Below are 24,015 nucleotides of genomic sequence, written 5' to 3'. Positions count from 1 at the left end.
TTTGTGGTGTAATCTACCAAACAAATCAAACTGATCGGTCATACTACAAGTTTGTGATCAGTTCTAAAAGGAGTCCTTTTCAAAGCAAATTTTTGAAATGGGAGACTTACTCGGTTTTGGTCAATGGAGTATGGGTATTCTAACAAACATTTACAAAACACACACATAGCTATTATCCCTCCCTCCCATATTTCTTTTTACAAAATTTATAAAATTTAGTTAGAAATTTATAACTAAAAACGTTTCCAAAAGATCAGAGAAGTTAGCACTAAAGTTTAAATTCAAAACAACCAAAAAATAAGTTTCCAGTGACTGACAGTTCAGGATAATATATGTACATTATATACATAGAGCCATTTCTGAAAAAGGTAAAAGTATAATTACCCTTGACATAAATAGGCTATATTATAAAAAACAAAAACACTACACCCCCTTTAAAATACAAAGCCTACATATTTCCGAAGTAAACTCAAGTCAACACAAAACTAGCTTAAAAAGCATTTACTTACTAAGCACTTAATAAAAATCTGATCTAAAGCCATCTTTATTTTACCTTTTAGTACTAGTCAAATCATGGCTATTGTAGTTTGGCAGATCTTGGACTAAACAAAAATTATAGAAACATGGAAAGCTCTAAGTTCGTCCAACCACCACAAGAAGAAATCAAAAATTTTATTAGCATAGTGAAACATCCAGGATGATGACTACCCCCCCCCCAGGAAAAAAAATGTAAATTGTTCAGTTTAATGCAATATCTATATAAGTTGGTTGACATAAAATAAAAGAAACCATTTACATATCAGCCGCTTTATACATCACGACATATAACAAGGCATGTCTTTGCGTTCTAACTATTTCACAGCGGTTTTAGATGCAAGTCTAAATTATGTTTGTTGTAGTGGAGAAAAATATGTAGAATAAAAGTCAATGATAAATCGCTGTCCTACCAGGAACGCGTTCAATAATGTGTGCAAACAGTCAAAGGTGGACATTTAACACAAAGAATAAAAGTTTTTCATAAAATGTCACAAACAGGAAGGACATCACAATATTATCACCATTTTTTGGCATCAACTTTTTCTAAATTTTAGGTTTGTGAAAACTCAAGCAAGCCTAGATTTTATTTTAACTCCTCACTCCAGCTCCTTCTTTAGACTCATTTTAAGGGTGATTTCAAAGTATAAGGATGGATTGTACTTTCCTTAAGTCTTTAAACTATTTTAATATTTAAAATTTTTCATAAACATTTAGTCATTTACAACAAAATTAATGTCACAGGAGAAAAAAAAAAACTTCTAATTAAGAACGTGAATACTGTACAGTGCTGTATTTTGTCATCCTGCTTGATGACTGCTCTACATTATTACCGGCTGGGTGTATCTCCTCCACCATATAACCTCCTTGTTTAAAGTGTGTTTGTCCCTGCAACCCACCATTTAGGATTGAGACACTTTCACTTGCTAGGTTTTTTCCCCCCGACACCTCTACTGGAATCATTGCGCTCCCATTAATAGCTGTTATAGGAGTAAAATGCCTCTCAGTCACTGCGCTCCCATTAATAGCATTTATAGGAGTAAAATGCCTCTCGGTCACTACTACATTTTGCCCCATGGTCACATCCGGGATCGTTAAGGAGGCATTTAAATTAGAGCTAGGAGCAAGAAGCCGCTCTGTTACTAGCATGTACTGGGAATCGTGAGGCTCAGTCATGTAGCCAGAAAAGCCTTTGTCAGACTTGATCATCCTCTCTGTTACCATCACATTTTCTCCCTCTGAAGAGTCTACCAAATTATGAATACTGGTGGCAGGACGAATGATCCTCTCAGTCACCAATACATTTTGTTGACGTATCGGCTCAAGAACTATTGCGGGGGCAGTGGTGTACGATTTTTCCGTCACAAGTATATTACCGCGCATAACTGGCTCTTGTACATATCTAGAAGGCATACGAGACTCCTCAATCACCACATTCTCTCTAACTACGCTTTCAGGTTCGAACCTAGAAACCAGGGCTTCTGATGATACATAAGAATTGTCCATAGCCTGGTGGTGTTCTACAGTCTCTTCATTCTGAACTGCATGGATATCTGTGATGATTTCAGACTCGATGGCACCTTGGTTATACGCCTCGTAGGATTCAGACTGTGAAATCTGCACACCTTGACAAATGTCAGCCAGGACCTTGAACTTCATTCCCAAGTCATCCAGGTAGTGATCTTCAAATTCACTTTCAATTAAACTGCAGCAGCCTACTGATCCAGAAATTGAGCCAGTTCCTTCCTGTGAGTAGATAAGAATACTATCCTTTGCTGTCTGGGCAAAGTCTTCATCAGCACACCCCAACACTTTCTATAAAAGGATAAAGAGCAAAGGACGGTTAACTATAGTAACAATGTATGGAGGATTTAAGATCATAGAAAAGAAACACCATAAGCCCTGTATAACAGCATTAAAGATGATGTATTATTAGGTCAAACGTGGACAATTTTTGCTCTTATTTTATTCCCATAATGCTCCTGAGTATTCGGCTTATGATTTTTTTTTTTTAATCTACCATATGGTTTCATAGATATGGGCATTTCTACTTAGCACAGATTTTTATGGTCTTTACCAAGGGGACATGACACAGGTTTTTGAATACAGATTTTTTTTTATGGCCAAGAGAGCAGATTTTGACTCCAGGAAAAAAAAATGTGCTACAAAAAATGTGTTAAATACCTAAAGGTGTATAAATCCGTAATGGTTTATCAGCATCGTCACAATTTTACCTGCGGACAGCAGAGTTTGTGTGTAGGGAAAAGACCAAAGAGTTATGGATCATTCTTGTGATTTATGATGCCCTAAAAGGTTGAACTCCAACTCTATAATGTTATGGTAAAATCCTAGCATATGCCATAAAATGTATAAGAGGTATATTAGGAAAGAGAAAGAATTCTGAGGGGACAAAGCCACCTACCACAGTCAGCAGTTAAGGAGTAAATATACATACCTCCCAACTTTTGAAGACGGGAAAGCGGGACAAAGGATGCGGGTGCACATAGCAAATTTTAGGCCACACCCCTAACTACACCCATTCAGTAGTCACACCCATATCAACACCCCAACCACACCCATTTAGCACTGCTGGGTCTCTGCAGGATATGATCTTTCCTATTCCTGTCCTCAGCTGCCATCTCTGCAGGATCTGATCTCCTATTCCTGTCCTCAGCTGTCATCTCTGCAGGGGCTGATCTCCCTATTCCTGTCCCCAGCTGTCATCTCTGCAGGATCTGATCTTTCCTATTCCTGTCCTCAGCTGTCATCTCTGCAGGGTCTGAAGACAGGAATAGGAGATCAGACCCTGCAGAGATGACAGTTGAAGCTCAGCTGTCATCTCTGCAGGATCTGATCTTTCCTATGCCTGTCCTCAGCTGTCATCTCTGCAGGATCTGATGATAATGTGAGGCGCCTGTGATCGGACCTGCTCATCAGTCAGCCGCACCGGCTGCCTGCGTCACTCTGGCTGTAAACAATCCCTCCCCCGGTGGACTGTCAGGTGAGCGCTCCATACAGTTACCCGGCTCTCACGCTAACAGATCATGATCCCAGATCCTGCCTGTCTCTCTCACATGCTGCCGCTCCATACGCCGCGCATGGAGCGGCAGCATGTGAGACAGAGAGACAGGCAGGATCTGGGATCATGATCTGTTAGAGTGAGAGCCGGGTACTGTATGGAGCACTCTATGCGCCGCTGCCGCCACCGGTTCTGTCCTCCCGCGGAGTCCCGAATGACATCAGGACGTGCTATAAGCTGACCGCCGGAAATGAGGTCAGCAGTCATTTCTGGCGGTCAGGTTACAGCACGTCACTTCCGGTGAAACACCAGATTTCGGAATAAATTCTTGGACTTTAGTGCGCTGCCAGATAAAAGTCACAAATCCAGTTTAAGAGAAGGTTTAATCCATTTTATTTTCCAACGCGTTTCGAAATGTGTACCATTTCTTCCTCAGATGTCATCCCCTGAGGAAGAAATGGTACACATTTCGAAACGCGTTGGGAAATAAAATGGATTAAACCTTCTCTTAAACTGGATTAATGACTTTTATCTGGCAGCGCACTAAAGTCCAAGAATTTATTCCGAAATCTGGTGTTTCAAGTGGTCACAGAGCTGACCTTTGGACGTGCAGCAAGCAGATTACTGATTCCGCATGCCTGAATCTCTCCTAAAAAGGGTGAGTAAATTCTAATCTATTTCTTCAGAAATAACCCAGATAAGACCCTATTGCGCTTTTTTGTTCCTTTAGTTTTGAATACTTCCGGTGAAACGTGATGTGCGACTGCTTGTATTCTGCTGTCATCTGACCGCGATCACAGGAAATAAAGCCGCCCGGCCGGGACAGCCGCATATGGACCCGGAATTGGGACTGTCCCAAGGGAATCGGGACAGTTTGGAGCTAAGAAATATATCATGCTCGATGGTCATGCTAGTTACATTACCACGGAAATAAAACATTTTAGTCCTCTTTGAGCTTCAATTGCAAGAGTCTAGGGGGCATTGGTTTAATGTGAAGTATTCTGGGGTCACTGCAATGAAGGCTCCCCAGACCTCTCCTCTCTGCTCATCGGTGACCAACCAGGAGGAACTGGAGTTGCCGCTCATCAGGACACTTCACATAAATGGAGTCCCTTCACTCCTTCATTTGTTATTGCACGATTTGCATCAATTTAAAGGGTTTGGCCACGTTCTCCTGTTAGTGCAGCTTTCCTAACACAAGTCTAGTACTTTAGTCCATAAAGCTGCAGATGGAGGAACATGTGACCAGACCAGTCTATAAGCCAATTGTAAAACACCCTCACATTGAAAAGCTGGAGGAGGCTGATGCACAGGTCTGGTCACATGCTCCTCCATTAGCAGCCATTGTATGGACAGAAGTACAGGTCAGGTTGTGAGGAAAGCTGCACTGTCAAGTGAAAGTCACTGACTTCTTTAAAACCAATGACTCTCAAAACCTCAAGATTTGACAGACTTGTGACTTATAGTACATGTAAATCGGGGTGGTCAAAACCTAGTTAGAAAAAAAAAAAAAGTGATGACTTCATGGCAGATTTAAGCATGACTATTGTCTCTTGAATTGCTTTTTTTGAGCCACATCTGGTCTAAAACTTAATTAAAAGTTTTAAATTACAAACATAACAGTATAGTACCACATATAGTCATAAGTAAAAGCATATTATCAGAATAGCTTGGGTGTCTAGGAGAAGTGAAACTGAGTTGACCTCTTGTGGCGTAGTGAGGCTAACCAAAAAAAATAAACATTTTCTCCATATTCGTGGCTGTCGCAATCAGCATTTTTTCGCATTATCTAATTATAGAAGTAAAATAGCGTTGGTTACTTACATCATAGAAATATCCTTTAATGAATTCTTCATTCAGAGCTGCCTGACTCCCGGCGCCATAACCATATCCAGCTGCAGCTCCAGCCGCCGAGCCATATCCACTCATCAATTTCATGCCAGCACCTGCACTCATCATTTCTCCATTCATAAGAACCTGGTTCTCTTCGTAATGTCCATCCATTGCCATACTGGATTGGTAAATGTCCTTGGTATAACCTTCCATTGACTGCATGCCATAGGCTTCTCTCATGCCAGCCCCAACACCAGCCCCAACTGCTGTAGCACCAACTACTCCAATCATAGCTGGAAGTGCAGCCTAAGGTAATAATACAAATGTCAGCATAACTTAGAAAAATATAAGACTTGATAAGTTTAGACCCCAATACTGCCCATTATGGTAAGAGTAAAGAAATGGAAAAGGCAACTTGTGCATCAGTAAAGATGGCTAGCAGCATTCTACTCTGCAAGCAGAGCCTGACATTGGTGCATAACAGAAGAGCTTGCTATTGGCCTTTCAAGCCCAGATTTAAGAATCAGATATCAAGTGTTGTTTTGTCTTAGGCTGGTTTCACACTTGCGTTTTTTTGCGCATGCGTTTTTCCCCTATACTTAACATGGGTGCGCATTGGCATACGTTTGTACGCGTTTGTATGCGCATGCGTTTTTTTTGTAGTGTGCGCCCGGGCACACAAAGTGCATCCTGTTGGATTTTTTGCGTGTCCGACCGGTCTAAAAAAACACGCATGCGCACGCAATGCGCACAAAATTCACCCAAAAACACATTAAAGTCTATGGGAGCGCTGACGTGCACATGGTCCTGCGCACGTCAGCGCAAAAAAACGCATGCAGTTATTTGCAAAAACTATGCGCAAAAAACAAGAAAAGGCATACAAAACGCATGATGCGTTTTTTATGCGCGTTTGCACTGCGCACGCAGCACAAAAAAACGCAAGTGTAAAAGTAGCCTTAGTTATTATGATTAGTGAACATGGACATTGTCATAGATGGAAAATAGAGGGTCCCTCAGCATAGATCAAGATACATCCCCATGATGGCGCAAAGTTTAGCCACTCGAAACAGAAAAGTTGATATCAGTTTCCATGTCTTTGGCTGTTACGCAAAATTTGGGTACAATCTTCACCACTTTTTGGGAACAATGTCATTCCTCCGTAGAGGGAAGTTGTGCACAGGTTGTCGCCACAATTGGTAGGAATGAACCAGGACTGTGTACCACAGCAGTTTTATGGCTTCTATCTATGGTATGTATGCCCTTGTAAATGGTGAAATAAAATAATACTCACTGTATCTACAGGTTCAGGACCTTCTTTGTTGTGTATAAGCATGGACTGCTCAGGCCCATCAACAGCCAGAAATCCCTTTCCTCCTGATGAGCCACAGGAGCATAAAAGCAACAAGAGTGGTACCACTGGTGAAATATAAATAAATATTAACAATTTAATTTTCCAATGATGCTTAAACAGAATTCTTGAGAAAAGGAAGGACATGTAAAGACTGCTTGCAGGAGAGCAAGATTGCAGGTCAGGCAACTGGCATGGTTGGACCACTGGACTAAACTGTGTGCTTTCCCATGCTGCTAATGGTGGCAGCTTTGCCTCTATGGCAAGGGAGAAGCACAGGAACACCATCAATCTGGTCAAACTCACAGCAGCACCTACAAGCCTACATATAGCAAACAGCTTGTAAGAAGAACCTGTAGAATTAAAAATAACCCCATTCTTGAGAAAAGAGTATCTTTAATAATAGGTAAATTGCAAAATTCCTTCATTCCCCAGAAAGGTCCCAGTGGTGGGATGCACACATAGAATGCATGACAAGTACAGGAAATAAATTCTAATCTTCAGAATGAATGCTATGGTATCAATCAATTTTCCCCTGGTTACACAATTGCGGTCAGGATTTGGCGCATGTAGGAGCCAGACATGCATGTGCCCCACTGCTACATTTATTGTGTATTGTGGATCAATGCTATGGTGCAAGGATGACAGGTTGCTCAATTCAACCTTTCCCAACCATAGTAGAACAGACAGGAATGATACAGAAATGGGATAAAAAAATGATAAACTATCCAGTGGGTGAATTATAGAGTGCTTCCATCTAAAAGGGGTATTCCAGTTACCAAAAATGATTAATCTTACTAATCAAAATGATAGTACAGCGCAACCAACTATAATTCTCCAAGTAACATTTAGCTTCAAATTCTTTACATGTGTAACGAAGCATCATTTTAGCACCAAAAAGACGCATAATATATACTTACATAGTAATAGCAGACAGCCGAGTATCATGAGCGCAATCGCACCACCTCCTAGGCCAACAGAGCTGTCAGTCATCCTTTCACTGCATGCAAAACCGGCGTCACTACAAGTGCACACTGTCAGTGTCAGGACTTGTTTTTCTGGGCAACTTAATCCTTGGTTGTCAGTTATTATAACTTTAACTTGGTGTGGACCCTCGTATAGATTTTTTGGAATCAGTTGTGCACTAACAGCTATGGGAAAAAAAAAAAAATACATTTCAAAGAAGAGATCACAACATGTACATACAGAGCAGATACATTTTACATCCATCGCACATAAATATTGTCACTTAAAGGGGTTGTTACAAAAATATGTTGAAGAGATGTCAATCAGCCAGGTCAAAAAGTAAATGGAGTTTACCAGTTTGGATCACTATCATTCCCAAGAATGAGTCTAACCCTGAACCCAACTTGTGATGGATATCGGTAGAGAGTTGGCCACACTCTTGCGCTCTATCAATTTAGATAAGCTGATCAGACAGCATTCTAGTGGTATCAAGCCTCTGACATTTTGGCAAAAAGCCTGAGAGAGGTTAACAAGCTTGGATAATAAATCTATCTGAAATCCACAAATCCATAGACAAGATTTTCAAGGATTAAAAGCAGATGGGCAAGTGCCGTGGATTATTCTCCATTGTTGAAACTGATCATGGCATCTCCTTTGGAACAATGAGCACCACTGCTCTGTGTCCACCATTGTCCCATTGAAGTGTTGTACAATTGTGCCATGAGGAACAATGGAGTAGTGCCGACCATTTGATTTTTTTAAGTGAAACTAGGCAAGTATAAAAGGGGTTGTCCACTAATAGGACAAGCCCTTCTTAAACTAAATGTTTGCGCCCCCCCCCCCCCCCCCCCGATAAAATAATGAAGCTTATACTCCCCTTCCATGCCGGCACTTGCTCTCCCAGGGGCTGTGATGCAGTGTTGTGAGACGTGACGCCGGTGCCCAATCAGTGCTGGCATCACTGTCTACGCATTTGGACAAACAAAACATGAGGAGGAAGCCAGGGCTTCAGCTCATTCCAGACTTACTCTTCATGTTCAGTATGCCCGAAGGTGGAGACCGTGACGCCAGCACCGATTGGGTGCTGGGCATCACACGTCATTCCACCGCATCACAGCTCCAGGACAGCGATTGCCGACACCGCGGGAACGGATCCGACAGGGGAAGAGGAGAATAAAGGCTTTATTATTTTATCGGGGCGGAACAGATCGCATGAGAAGGGGTTGTGCTAGTAGTGGACAAACCCTTTAAGAAAAAAATAACCAGCATGCTATTAGTAAGTGGTTTAGCAGTTTTTGTCTAATGATGACTGAGCCTTTTGGATATGGTTTACAAATAAAGCTAAACCTTTTCAGATATAAATGGTAAGCAAAGAAGACCAAGGAATGATTGCGGCATTGGCAACAATAGTGTGCATGCTAACTAGTAATAAATTTGCAATTTCTAAACTTTACAGAACTAGAATACCTTTAAATATTGTCCTAGAGAAACAAGACTAAAAAGGTCCAGAAACCTTTTACTTACCATCAGTTTTTCCAATTGACCACAACTTAGCATTACCAGGAGGTTCATCTACAACCATGAATTTCAGTGGAGCGCCATTGGGAAAGCCGTCTGGATCAGTTGCTGTCAAGTTGATGAACGGTGCATTGTTACAAACGGTTTGCTCTGGATTTAGTAGAATAGGGCAGTTGTCGTTCTCGTCTTCCACCTCTATAGCTATAGTTCCAGTAGCAGTTTTTCCTGGAATATCTGGAAGAAAAAAAATATATTAGAAAATAATGGTGTAAACATCCAACCTTTGTAAGTAAAGAGAAGGATCAGAGTAGTGGAAGGGGGCAGTTGACTGGATAAAACCTGTGTTCGAAATCCATATACCATTGAAACCCAAACTCTGTATACTTGGTCTGTTGGAGGGGGGCTGGATTCAGATTCTACTACAGCTATAGCCAACTCCCGAGTGCTATTTCAAGCTAGAAAACTATTAGCACTGCACTGATTAAAAAATCCCCTCACCCAATGGTAGAAGAATTGAAATCCAAAACTAAATAATGTCTAATGTATGGAAAGGGGAACATATATTAAAAGAAACACCCTAAAAAAAAAAAAATTATAAAGCTATGGGAACAATGGTTAACTACTCCGGGGACTGCATCGGAAAGCCTTCTTGGAAACACTATGATAGACCAGCTGTGCATCTCCTTGTCATAAACCTGTAAAGTCTTCTAGCTCACATACCCAAAGTGTTAGATTTTGGTTGTGGGAAATAAAAGGGTCCTAGATATTTATATGTACCGTATAAGACGACTTTTTAAACCCTGAAAATCTTCTTAAAAGTCGGGGGTCGTCTTATACGCTGAGTGCATATAGTGGGGGAGTGGTCCAGATGAAGAAGGGAGGGTGTAAGTGGTGTTATCATCCCCCTTTTACCTCATTGGTGGCAGCTCCTCCTTCAGCACTGTGGCGGCTCTTTGCTGGGGGTTGGCGGCGGCTCCTCTTTGTCCAGCGTGGGGGCGCTGTGCTGGGGGGGCGGCTGCGGAGGCTCTCTGTCCAGCGTCGGGGCTCCTCCGGCATTTCCCCAAAGCCCGGAGGCCCAGGCAGCTCCATTGCTGCGATGCTGTGGCCTCCCTGAAAATGGCCACTAGAGTCCGTGCATGCTCAGATTCAGATCTTGTCTCCCGAGATCTCGGGACGAGATCTGATTCTGAGCATGCGCGGGCTCCGGGGGCCATTTTCCCGGAGGCCACCGCATCGCAGCAATGGAGCTGCCTGGGCCTCCGGGCTTTGGGGAAATGTCGGAGGAGCCCCGACGCTGGACAGAGAGCCTCCGCAGCCGCCCCCCCAGCACAGAGCCCCCACGCTGCCCAAAGAGGAGCCGCCGCCGACCCCCAGCACAGAGCCGCCACAATGCAGATGGAGTAGCCGCCGATCCCCAGCACAGAGACCCGCAGACAGCACTGCTGCCACCAATGAGGTAAAAGGGGGGGTGATAACTCCACGTACACCCTCCCTTTGTCATGGCGACCACTCCCCCGCACCCGGCATATAAGATGACACACGGCATATAAGAAGACCCCCGACTTTTAAGAAAATTTTCTATTTTAACTGGAAAAGTTGGGGGGTCGTCTTATACACCGGAAAATACGGTAAACGCTATAATTCTCCATAATTTATTGCAATACACGAGCAGTCAGGTGGTATTAATTTATATTTGTATTCACGTATGTATCGTAGTCAGGGCCGGTCCGAACGTATAGGTGAACTAGGCGGCCGCCTAGGGCGCCGACCCAAAGGGGGTGCCAGAGAAAAAATAGAAAAAATTATAAAAAAATCTTTTCAAAAGGCAAAAAGTTTTAGGGATGGAAAGAAAAGTGTACATATTTAAGGACAAATATGACGCAAGAGAGTTGGGTTGGCAACAATTTCGATAGAATCTGAAGTTGCTAAACAAATTAATCTCGGTGACTTAGTGTCATCCTTTTAAAAAAAAAAAAAAGGCAAGGAAACAAAAATTTTAATTACCTATGGTCGTTTTTGTTTTGTGTTATTGATTACTTTGTATATATTTGTCCTATACAACTTCTCAGAAGATTAAAGAGTTAGGGGAGAGTTAATTAATCATTGTTGTTGTTGTTGATTTTGCTCCTAAATTTATATCCCAAGTTTTCATCTACTGCCAAGAATAGTAGGGGCGCAACAAAATAGTTTCGCCTAGGGCGCCGTAATCTCTCGGGCCGGCCCTGATCGTAGTTTGTAGTAAGCAAATAAGAATATCTACGATGAATGTTAATATGAACCGTTTTCTTATTTGGTTTGCAATGACTTGTATGTTTTTTCTATTTGTGTGTTTGTGTTATTTAGGTTTCTAAAAACAAAAATTAAAATGTGAATGTATCTTGATATTTTTCACAACCAAAAATTATCTGATTGAATAAGAAGGATCGGCTCTCATTAAGTAGATGATATGTACAGAGACTTTCACCAATGCATTCACCGAATGTGATTGAAAAACAAGATGTAAAACAGCAAGACAGAGAAAATTACTAGCCATCAAAATTCAGCAAGAAATTCTGCCAAAGTTGTCCTATATTGAATGTGTTTGACGCCATTTGCACCTTCTTACACAGTTTTAAAAAGTGTGCAAAAGGATCCAAGATGACACAAAAACATTCTTTCCACTTTTTTTGAACAAAATATTTGACTTTTAATCCCAGTCATAAAGTGGTTTCAAAGAGATAATAGTGCGAAATACTGTATCCTGTGAGCTGCACCAAATCTATCATTATGTGTGCACCAATCTGACAAATTATAACATTTATTATCTGTACTCTCTTAGTGATATTACAACTAAATCCATTCAATGAGGTTCGGAAAAAAAAAAAAAAAAAAAAAGTGTGGATATGGACACTTACCTTCACTAATGGCCAAAATTTTTGCCACATAAGTGCCGTTGACTACATACACAGACTCCCGATCAGGTTCTTTTATAAGCTTGATCTCAGCTGTAGTTGGATCAATCATAAACCAATTATCTGGATCATATTCTTTTGCATACCTGTTGCAAAACAATATAGAAATGGACATAAGCAGCATGTATAAAATCATTGTGCAAATCGTACATCAGGATAGATGATCAATGTCACAGTACTGGACAATCCCTTTAATTACTGAACAAGATAGAGATTCCCATATAATATTATATCAGGTGTATGAAAATTCATATGCCATGACTATGAGCCTAACTGTTCATGCTTATGGCCTTATTTTGGCTCTGTTTTGCATGTAGATGTCCCTCAATGGGAGCTCTACTGCACTTTCGGATTCCTTGAATGTCATACAGAGTTGGGTAGCAGAATTTATGGCTTGTCTAGGTCACTTACTTGACATTATCAGCAACCTTTCCGGTATCTGCATCATAAGCTTGGTAGGATCCAACAACTTTGTTTACTATATTTTTCCCTTCAGGAATTGAAAGAATTTTCTTCTTGGGCTTGAAAACTGGACCCTCACGAACATTTTTTACTCTCACTTTTATGGGAACACCTTTTCCGCCACCTCCGCCACCAGCACCAGCTCCACCTCCTCCTCCACCTGCACCTGCACCTCCACCTCCTCCTCCTCCTCCTCCTCCTCCTCCCCCAGCAATGACTTGATGCTTTATTGAGCTGTGATATTCGGCTTTGTTTTTAACGACGACATTCAGATTCACAGACTGCATAACTTCATAATCTGCTTCCTAATGTATATATGAAAAAGAAAAAGAAACAAAAAACAATGATCACTTAACAGGAATATATAATCCTGTATTACAAGACTGATCTTTGCCGTCAATGATACATAACATTTTTTTCTATCTTCCAGAGGCAGAAAAACATACAGGCCTAGTAGTAATACAGCCAGGATCACAAATCTCTGTTAAAAACTAACAAAATAATGTATCCACGTAGGTAACTTTGTCCAATTTGAAGGCTAGATGATTACTTAGACTGGATACGGCCAGCCTTTCGTTACAAGAGCTACTCCCTCCTTCCATTCAGATCTTGTATATTTCATTAACCAAAAGGAAAGAATAAAACAAGAAGAATATGATTGTATTTCCATCTAACTAGTAAAGATTTGCCAACACAGGAAAATATCACCACGTCCATTTGCTTCCACTAAACATCTAAAAGAACAACAGTATTACTAGCCATGGTTTGCTATGTAGTACAGTATGTATATGGTAACTCTATATAAATCAAGAACTGTATTGCTCCATGCTCAGTTACTTTAGATTACCTTCACCAGCATCAACACGCCTTCATTGGTTTGAGGATCTGTTACGATTTCAAAATAGTTGTCCTCATTTCCTGACACTATTTCAAAGTCAGCAAGCCAATTATCGGTGAACTCCTCATCATCGTCAAACACCTTCATACGCAATACTTCAACATTGGCAACATTTTCTTCAACATCTCCTTCATACTACATTGGAAAATAGATAAAAAAACAAACAAAATTGCAGATCATAGCAACATTTAAAGCTTAAAATAAAAAAAGCAGTATTTGCAGGAACTACGTTAAGCAAAAAAGACACACTACAACAGTGATTTTGTCCCACACAGTTTCCATTTAGATTTGGTATAAACACCAAATACATAGCCTGGATGTTTAAAGCACTGTAACATACTGCTGCATACATCACCAATTTGTGCCGAATTATATATCTTCTATGTAGAGATGAGTGGATCGATTTGCGGGACACACATTTCATTTGTTAGGGCTGGAGCGATGCCATCTGTGCGACATTACACAGATGACGATGCATCAGCCCTGGCTAATCAAAAGCCGTGCTGGTGACACCGGAAGGCAAGAGATTTACTGGCCTTCTGTCTAGCTGCCACTGACCTGAACTTTGGAGCGGAGGCCTTTAAATCGATCCACTCATCTCTACAAGAAAGACATGAAAGATAACATGTATGTTTGTGCACAACCTTTCTGTGTGACCATTTTACAACAGTCATGTTGAATCTGTCAGTTTTTGGCTAAACATACCTGTTCCTTTTCAAGTACCGGAATGTGATCATTTACATCTTTTACTTTAATTTTAACAGTGGCTGTGTCAGCTTTGCCATTCCTGAGATCTCCATCTAGATCTCTCACCTCAACCACAAGGGTGTAGGTGCTCTGGACCTAAACAGAAAGAAGAAAAAAAAAAAAAAAAGAAAAGAAATACATCATTGGATTACATGTAAGACATTTTCAGCCTTTATTTTATTCTAGTCTGATAACTTTCCATTGTTCATGTTATTTTAGCTGATGGTGGTGATCAGAAGAAGAACAGTAGACACAGCAGTCCACAACAGGCGATTGTTGCTACAGTAGCTAGACACAGAATAGCAGTAATCAACTGTTTGGTTACCCGGCTGCTCTGTGTACACAGTGGCTACAGCAGTAATCATCTGGGGTAGCAGAGAGGAGCCAGAACCTCTGGTTTAGGCAGAGCAGAGAGGCGGGAGGAATTACAGCACTCCAGACTATGGACCTGCTGTCTGCCTCCTCACTCCTTTCTCTTTTGTCTGCAGAAGAATCTGGAAAGCCAAATGGCATATCCATCTTATAGTAAGTCATTGTGTATATTCTTAATATACGTACGTGTGTGTGTGTGTGTGTGTGTGTCACCCCTGAGGGTTCTGTAGCCGCAGAGGTGCTGCACCTCCTCCTGAGGTGTGGTACCCCACTACCCAGGTAAGATGGGGACACCTGACTAGACTCCAACACCTGCACGCAGCACGGAAACCTTAGAACAGCAGGGCACCCTCTATGACCCCTGCTTGGTTCATTAAGGGTGCTGGGAGGTGGGTGGAGCTTAGTTTGCACTAGAAAGCGGGATAGGAAGTGATAGGAAGTCAGGTACAGTTCCACAGAGGGGGAAGCAGAGAGAGGACGTTTATGCAGCAGCCTCCTGTGAGCTAGAGCTGCTGGGAAGGAAAGAAGGAGAAGGATCAGTTCTTCAGAAGGATAGAAAGGAAAGGACAGAACGTGTGGAGGAGAGCTGGGGACTGGGGCTAGAGCAGAGACCTGTTCCCTCAGTTTATGTGCCAAAGGCCGGGTGCCGGTATCCGAGGCTGTGTGAATGCTAATGGTTCTACAGCAGAAACCAGAGGAAAATAAGTTGTGACCACTTTATTCCCACCTAAGACTCGACACAGTAGCAACGTGTGTGAGCCGGGACATGATTGTAAGGAGTCCTTGAAGTAGGCTACAGCTGCCTGTCATGCGAGTGGAGTTCTAAGTAACAGCAAGAAAGAGGAACTTGAGTGTAATTCATAACTGCAAGTACTTCAGATTAGCGCTAGTAAGGAGACGTTCAGCAAAGGCATACGGAAGGGAGTGCTGGAAGGGTGTGCTCCATCTGCCTGGGAGTTGGCTGAGCCCCTCACCTGAAGGACACAGCACTGAAGCGGGCACCTGTGTATGCCAGAAACGTGAGTACAGCTTTGGAACTGCATTCATCTGTGTCTCTGCCTTCTTCCTGCATCACCTTTCAGCACTGCTACATCTCTGTGCCTAAACACTACACCATCTACCTCAACATCTACCACACCTGCTCTGGGACTACAGCTCTGCCTGTGGAGAGCTACTACACCTCTGCTGCATCCCACCATCTGTCCCAGAGGATCTGCACTGCAGCGCTGGTCACCTCTGACCAGATACCACAGGTGGCGTCACAAATTTATCTACACAAACTTTATTCCTCTTATTCTACATGGACACCCAGGGCCATGGACTGGGTCACTACCACCGCGACACATCCCTTTAAGACACCGACCCGGTACCGAGTAAGAACCCCACTTGCCCAGGGGGTGTTCCATGTGCATGCAATATATACAGTGGGGAAAAAAAAGTATTTAGTCAGTCAGCAATAGTGCAAGTTCCACCACTTAAAAAGATGAGGTGTCTGTAATTTACATCATAGGTAGACCTCAACTATGGGAGACAAACTGAGAAAAAAAAATCCAGAAAATCACATTGTCTGTTTTTTTTTCATTTTATTTGCATATTATGGTGGAAAATAAGTATTTGGTCAGAAACAAAATTTCATCTCAATACTTTGTGATATATCCTTTGTTGGCAATGACAGGGGTCAAACGTTTTCTGTAAGTCTTCACAAGGTTGCCACACACTGTTGTTGGTATGTTGGCCCATTCCTCCATGCAGATCTCCTCTAGAGCAGTGATGTTTTTGGCTTTTCGCTTGGCAACACGGACTTTCAACTCCCTCCAAAGGTTTTCTATAGGGTTGAGATCTGGAGACTGGCTAGGCCACTCCAGGACCTTGAAATGCTTCTTACGAAGCCACTCCTTCGTTGCCCTGGCGGTGTGCTTTGGATCATTGTCATGTTGAAAGACCCAGCCACGTTTCATCTTCAATGCCCTTGCTGATGGAAGGAGGTTTGCACTCAAAATCTCACGATACATGGCCCCATTCATTCTTTCATGTACCCGGATCAGTCGTCCTGGCCCCTTTGCAGAGAAACAGCCCCAAAGCATGATGTTTCCACCACCATGCTTTACAGTAGGTATGGTGTTTGATGGATGCAACTCAGTATTCTTTTTCCTCCAAACACGACAAGTTGTGTTTCTACCAAACAGTTCCAGTTTGGTTTCATCAGACCATAGGACATTCTCCCAAAACTCCTCTGGATCATCCAAATGCTCTCTAGCAAACTTCAGACGGGCCCGGACATGTACAGGCTTAAGCAGTGGGACACGTCTGGCACTGCAGGATCTGAGTCCATGGTGGCGTAGTGTGTTACTTATGGTAGGCCTTGTTACATTGGTCCCAGCTCTCTGCAGTTCATTCACTAGGTCCCCCCGCGTGGTTCTGGGATTTTTGCTCGCCGTTCTTGTGATCATTCTGACCCCACGGGGTGGGATTTTGCATGGAGCACCAGATCGAGGGAGATTATCAGTGGTCTTGTATGTCTTCCATTTTCTAATTATTGCTCCCACAGTTGATTTCTTCACTCCAAGCTGGTTGGCTATTGCAGATTCAGTCTTCCCAGCCTGGTGCAGGGCTACAATTTTGTTTCTGGTGTCCTTTGACAGCTCTTTGGTCTTCACCATAGTGGAGTTTGGAGTCAGACTGTTTGAGGGTGTGCACAGGTGTCTTTTTATACTGATAACAAGTTTAAACAGGTGCCATTACTACAGGTAATGAGTGGAGGAAAGAGGAGACTCTTAAAGAAGAAGTTACAGGTCTGTGAGAGCCAGAAATCTTGCTTGTTTCTGACCAAATACTTATTTTCCACCATAATATGCAAATAAAATGAAAAAAAAACAGACAATGTGATTTTCTGGATTTTTTTTTCTCAGTTTGTCTCCCATAGTTGAGGTCTACCTATGATGTAAATTACAAACGCCTCTCATCTTTTTAAGTGGTGGAACTTGCACTATTGCTGACTGACTAAATACTTTTTTTCCCCACTGTATGAGGGATAGGGATTGAGATTTGATATATAATTACACTTAGTAATTGTCCCATTTTTTGTGTATTGCCTGTCATGTAAATTTATCTGAATGGGGATGTTTTAACAGTAAGCAAATGCATTTACATGAGCTGTATTCAGGTGAAGTGGACAGTTCGAAAAGTCTAAAAGCACAGCAAGTTTGGCCTTTGTTTCAAGCGGTATATATGGTGAAAAAGGTTTTCTGCCAAAATGTTGCTAAAGACTTAAATAAAGCATTAAAATTGTATCTGGCGGTGCCTTGAAAAATTCTTGCATTCATGAGAATCCCTCGTAATGGGAAGAGTACGTAATCGTCGTTACCTCTCTATTAAGTGTGCCCACAGTGGTGAGAACGTCACCATTTTTAGTCACCCAAAATTCAGATGACCCCGGGACTTGAGAAAGCATTCTGTAGGCAAGTTTAGAGTTTATGGTATCACGTTCATCTGCATCAGTTGCATTCAGGGTCATAATAAGTGTGTCTGTGTAAAGATAAAAAAAAAAAAATATATATATTATAATAATATACAATTTAATTGAAATGTTACCAGGTTTATTACGTATCAATGTGCATCTTCAACAAAGTATAATTTTTCACTTAATAGTTTTCAATTGATTACATATACCTTTAGATGCATGCTTAGGCATTTAATCATGCGTTCTCCCATGTGGAGTTGCATTAGATACATGTCATTGCTCAGATGTTTACAACTTGTTAAACTTTCCATTCAACAATTGCAGGAATTTTAGTTTATTTTATAATTAAAGGAGTTACCCACCCCTGCTTAATCAAGTCATGGCCCCACAGAACATAAAACCAATGTACAATCACCTCCACAGCAGCACCTTTCCTCCAAGATCGGGGCTGCTGTTCCCAGCGATTGGCATGACACTATTATTGACAGGCTGCAGCCAGTCAACAATTTCATTAGAGTGGACACCCACTGACAGAATATCGATGACCTGTAGCTGGTCAGTGGCAACTGCGCAGCCAATCAATAGGTCAACCGGCAGGAACAGCACCGTCTATGTGAGAGGAATGGAGCCATGAGTTGATACTACTACTACTGGACAACCCCTGCTTAAAGACTGGACAGATATTAAAATGAAATAAAATGAAAATAAAAATGGATAAAAGGTGACAGACTTACTTGGAGGGCTTAATTCTTCCACTGTTGCAACAAAAATATCTTGTGTAAAAACTGGATCGTTATCATTAATGTCAAGAACTTTCACTCTGAGATCTATCGGTGGCTCAACGTCCACATTGTTCTGGTCTCGGGCGTAGCCTTTTAACTGAAATTAGACATTAAGATTATATTATAGAACTAAAAGTAATTGGTGTTAAGCTACTATTTAATCTCGTGTAATAAACTGAGGTGTCAGCAATTCTTTTTGTAAGGCTATGTTCACACGTGCCGCCTTTGCAATTTTTTTTTAATGCAAATTAAAAGCTACTTTTAACAGCCCCAGCAAATGCTATGAGATTTCTCATGCACACTTGTTCTTTTTCTGGACAGAACTGGAAAAATGTAACTTTTTTTTTTTTTAAATCTGTAGCATGTCAATTATTTCTGCGTTTTCAGTGCAAAAATGCATAAAAAAAAACTTGCGGTTTTGCTGTGTTTTTGATGAATAAAACTAACTTTATTAAGCATGTACTATACACAAATGACACCTGTAATCCGCAACCCAAAAAAACTACCAAAAAAAGCAGCAAAACCTGCTTTAAATAAGCCACTTCACAAAAAAAATATGCTGCAAAAAATACAACATGTGAACATAGACTAAAACGTCTAATAGTAACTGGGCATGTTGCAATTCAACAAATCAACTAGATGAAGGTTCACGTAGTTTAACTTTTTTGGTTAAACAAAAAACAATTACAACAAATCCTTACAAAAAACAAGGCGATTTGTTCTCGGTCCACGATTCCGGTTACGTTCACTTCTCCGGTACTTTCATTTATAATGAACATTCCCAATGGAGGTTCAGTAACTCCAGGTCCAGTGATCGAATAGCGAATTCTCCGACTTATGTCTAGTTTAATGTCAGATTGTATCTAGGAAGGAGGAGATGATAAATTAGTTTTGTAGGTAACATGAAACAATTAGAGGAAACTATTTCAGATTTCACCGATTCAATAGCTACAATGAACAGGTATAAAGGAAATAGTGACATCTATGTGACAGACAATGGGTTAAATTACTCTTACCTTTGCAATAGGATTCTTTAAGGAATTGTCCTGTTCTTCATAAATCGAAACTGGTGGTATGATCCATTCTCTTTTATGCCTCACCAAGTTTACAGCTCTGTCACCCAGTTTTGTGCTTCGCTTCACCATCTTTAATAGAGCAATAATGACAGGAAACCTTTAAAGTGTAAGTTTATGCAGAAAACATGGCAGTGACTTTTGTCTTATTTTCGAAGAAGCTTGCAAAATGTATAGCACATAAACTAGCAAATGCAAATAGATTGAGGGTCTGGAGATGAAAAATGGATTTGCAAAAAGCACTTGAGATAATTGGACAGCAGAGGGCACAGCAGTTTCTTGTATGAGAGTAAAACAAATGGCTACTGAAATGAGGCACAAAAGGAAAGGCCTCCGGACCACCCGGTAAGGAAAACACTGCCTGGCACTTGTTACTTCATATACCGAATCCACTTCAATTCCCATTGTGCCCTATACAGTTGCCAATAAATATGGCAGACTGGTAACTGACAATGCTTTAATACCTTTGTTAAATGAGTTACAACATGCGGTGCCATGTGAATATATGACTCTGCTACGGAAAAGTCTGGTGTGCAAGAGACCGTGCCTTTTTATACCAAAAGAAATACAGATTACACAAAATTGTTAAGATTGATTCCTTACCTCTAAGTGGAGGCAATGTCCAAAATCCAGAATGACCTGAACACAGAAAACAAAAAAAAACCTGTTACATTAAGCCAAGTGCAAAAATATAAAAAAAAAACTAATTCATGAATAAGATAAACAGGAGCACATTCTTGTCTCAAGTTATTAAATGCTTTTGCCTTTTTACCAATTGCACTTTAAAAGTTGATGACGCATCCTTAGATAGGTCATCAAAATCAGATCGGCAGGGGTCCAACACCAGGGCCCCTCAAAGTTTAGTTGTAAGAAGCTCCAGTGACAGCCGGATGTTAAGAGTATACAAAGCAGAACTGCAAAAGCTCTCTATGCCGCGTAATGGCCGCGAGCGAGTACAGCAGATCTGCACCTGTGGGCTCATACTCACATGCGACAAACTTGGACGAGTCTTGCATGTCAATACCCGGCACTGCCGCCGACACTCAGATCGGAGCATTCAGCTGCTGAACGCTCAATCCGAGTGCCGGCGGCAGTGCCGGGTATTGACGTGCGAGACTCGTCCGAATTTTTTTGAGAATGAGCCCTATTGGAAAGAACATACCTCTATTCCCAGAGTTCCCGTAGGCATTGGTACTCCTGGAGAATCTCTCTACCTGTACAGACTGACAGAGCCGGTATGGCTTCACACACTGTGGAAAGGATTTTGCTGTGTACATGAGCCCTTATACTACGTAAAATATTCATTTTATTTACAGGAGCCTTAAAGAGCTGAGCAGACTTCAGTAGAATTGATAAAACAGCAAAATGTTCCGTTTATAGCAATGATCCAATTTTGCGCGTATCATACAACCTTACATTTCATTTAAAAGGCACGATAAGACCATGTTCACATATTGCAGAAAATTACACAGCTGCAGACGTGGAATGAATCTGCAGACAGAATCTGCTCGAGATTCTAACGAATTTCATTAGCAATTTCACTCTACTCATAAAGTAATGAAAATTCACACCAGAATGGGCATGTTGCACATTTGAATTCTGCACCAAAAACTCTGATTTTTTTTTTTGTTGCAGTGTGTGAACAGGATTTTGAAAACCCTGTTTACTTTTAGTGCACAATAACTTGCTGCGGAATATGCACCATTTACTTTTAGTGTGCTGTAACTTGCTGCAGAAAATGCACTGGAAATCCATGACAAATCTGTAATGTCTGAAATTGGCTCAACACTATACTCCAATATCGTGAACTGTGTCAGTACTTCAGATATCTTAATATAAGATAGAACAGTTTTAGATATAAATCTGGAGCTTCACATACTTGAAAGCAATTATATCTATGAAAAGAGCTTAAAAATGACCGATTGTTAAGCATTAAGCACAATTCACTGCAAACAAAGAATCTCACCAAATTAAAAAACAGAAAGTCTTAATAACCTCAGACATTTATTACCAGTATAGGTCGACACACAATACTGAAAGGTAGGGGCGACCATAAAGCTTTTGGTTCAGCTGTACACGAAAACTCCAGGGAAGGGGTATCCGTGCTGGACTCGCAAGGCTGTGGAGTCGGTAAGCCAAACCTCCGACTCCAACTCCGACTCCCTCATACCAGGGCTGTGGAGTCAGTAAGCCAAAGCTCCAACTCCTTAATTTCCACGACATCGATTGACTCCACCAAAATGGGCTCAGACTCCGACTCCACAGCCCTGTGCTGGAGAGTGGTGGTATGCATCTAATACCTGAGCGCTGCATACAACTTTGTTTAAAATGAAGGAAGAGGGCACCAGACAAACGTCTTGCCCAGAGGCTCATCGTCATCGATGTCTGCTCAAGGTAAGAGGTGCTGGGCTGGACATGAGATACCTTTCCTTCAAACAGTGGTCCTGGAAGTAGTCAATTTACAAAAGTGATTTGTAGCAGCCATATATGGAGCCATAAATAAAAAAGTTGTCCATGCTTTATAGTAATGCACAGCCTTGATTCATCAGGTAGCCTCTTTACACACAATTGCAGGAATAAGCTGCATTCACTTATCTGACCTAAAAACCAAATATGGTAACAAAACCCATCTCAGAAGAAGGGAAGTCTTTGGAAAGGTTTTCCCGTCTCTAAGTAAGCATTGTTAAATCTTCATAAGTGCACACTATAGTTACCAATGTACTTGATTAAATTTTAGGAACTGGATCTTTTTTCTATCAAAAACAGTAGTAGGTCCAAGCGAAAGGAGTGCTGAACCATATTATCTTTGCAAGGATTTCTTTCTTGTAAAAAAAAAAAAAAAAAAAATAGTGAAAGGAACAGAGACCACATGTATGGCTGTACACCCTTGTTCTCTAATTTTACAGGTTTTGATATAAGAGCAAACTATAGCATTCAGGTCAGCAGCAAGACGCGACTGTGCTGCGAGAAATCAGAGCTGGTTAGAGTAGAAGGCAATGAGACAAGATAGTAGTTAAATCCCTTATCACCATGTTTCTACACAAATCCTCCCTTCTTTGTGGCAGACTTTGTACAAATGTTTCCCATGTGATCAGGATTCTGGAATCCCACCACACGCTGAGCCCTGCTCACTCCCTCACTAGGTTATGTGGGTGTGTACGGCGCTTTCTTTAGTTTTCACTTTAGCTCATGCTTGTCAGAATAGTTGCTTACTGTAGGATTTTACTTTTTTTGGTCCTATGCCACAATTTGAGCACTGCATGTGATATTTTATATTAGAACATTCTCACCGACTGCTGGATCTCATCCTCCTCCTACAAAGTTTTCTAGATGATTACTGGAAGCTGATCTGCCTGTTCTCTTCTGAGCGGCCTGTAGTGACTTGTCTCCGTGCACTTGCGTTTCACATGAGGATAAACCAAATCCTTTATTCAAAGCAAATGAAAGACTCGCAGAAATATAATGTGGTAGAAATCAGGGCCATGGCTCGCAGGAAAGGAATATACAGCGAGAGAACAAGGATACAAGTCAGCTAGGAAGAACTTCTCACGGAACCTGGAGACATCTTCAGAAACAAACCAAGCGCCTAATCTTACGGCCCATCTTACCTTGTTTTCTATTCTGCTTCTTATGGTTACTCATAAGTTCAAGTGGTTATTAGAATTGGCAGCATCATATATAGCTTTATTTGTGACCATAATATTATTATGCCACATAGAAATGCATTTTTTGTAAGTAAAATAATAAATATGGTTGCTGTAAGCACTGTAGGATAAGCAAGTTGGCCACATTTGGAAGATAGTTTAATATTTTAGTGGGCAGAAAATAAAAATTAGTTCGCATCTGTAGGAAACAACAAAAAGTAGTCTCCAGCCGAGAAAGTCTAGGCACATTGTCATTTGTCTCAACTTACATTTTCAAAGAAGCAGTTTTACAGTATAAAACGTGTATATGTCTCTTAAACAATGTGTAAGCACCCGCTCATCCACAACAATGATCATCAGAACCGGCCACCTCATTCTACTGTTCCATAGTCCAACTCTGATTCTGAC

The 24,015-nt window shown here is 41.3% G+C and overlaps 1 protein-coding gene across 1 annotated transcript in view; it reads right to left on the bottom strand.

Annotated features, from left to right (window-relative positions):
* Window positions 1-486: 486 nt before the first annotated feature.
* LOC141096911 (uncharacterized) overlaps window positions 487-24,015 on the bottom strand; it is a 150,684-nt gene continuing 127,155 nt past the window's right edge. The window contains exons 20-33 of the mRNA XM_073583821.1: window positions 20,567-20,602; window positions 19,907-20,035; window positions 19,592-19,753; window positions 18,843-18,987; window positions 18,013-18,173; window positions 14,235-14,372; window positions 13,479-13,664; window positions 12,581-12,936; window positions 12,113-12,255; window positions 9,225-9,452; window positions 7,655-7,885; window positions 6,678-6,802; window positions 5,378-5,692; window positions 487-2,349 (exon numbers count right to left, since the gene is read on the bottom strand). Of these exons, the coding sequence (XP_073439922.1) occupies window positions 1,300-2,349; window positions 5,378-5,692; window positions 6,678-6,802; window positions 7,655-7,885; window positions 9,225-9,452; window positions 12,113-12,255; window positions 12,581-12,936; window positions 13,479-13,664; window positions 14,235-14,372; window positions 18,013-18,173; window positions 18,843-18,987; window positions 19,592-19,753; window positions 19,907-20,035; window positions 20,567-20,602 (3,405 nt within the window). The 3' untranslated portion in view covers window positions 487-1,299. The remainder of the gene's footprint in view (window positions 2,350-5,377; window positions 5,693-6,677; window positions 6,803-7,654; window positions 7,886-9,224; window positions 9,453-12,112; window positions 12,256-12,580; window positions 12,937-13,478; window positions 13,665-14,234; window positions 14,373-18,012; window positions 18,174-18,842; window positions 18,988-19,591; window positions 19,754-19,906; window positions 20,036-20,566; window positions 20,603-24,015) is intronic.

The sequence above is a fragment of the Dendrobates tinctorius genome, unplaced genomic scaffold (genome assembly GCF_039654945.1).
Source record: "Dendrobates tinctorius isolate UK_male_01 unplaced genomic scaffold, ASM3965494v1 ptg000081l, whole genome shotgun sequence".
Taxonomy (NCBI): domain Eukaryota; kingdom Metazoa; phylum Chordata; class Amphibia; order Anura; family Dendrobatidae; genus Dendrobates; species Dendrobates tinctorius.
Note: the sequence above shows the minus strand (reverse complement) of the source record. Positions and strands in the feature narration are given on the sequence as shown.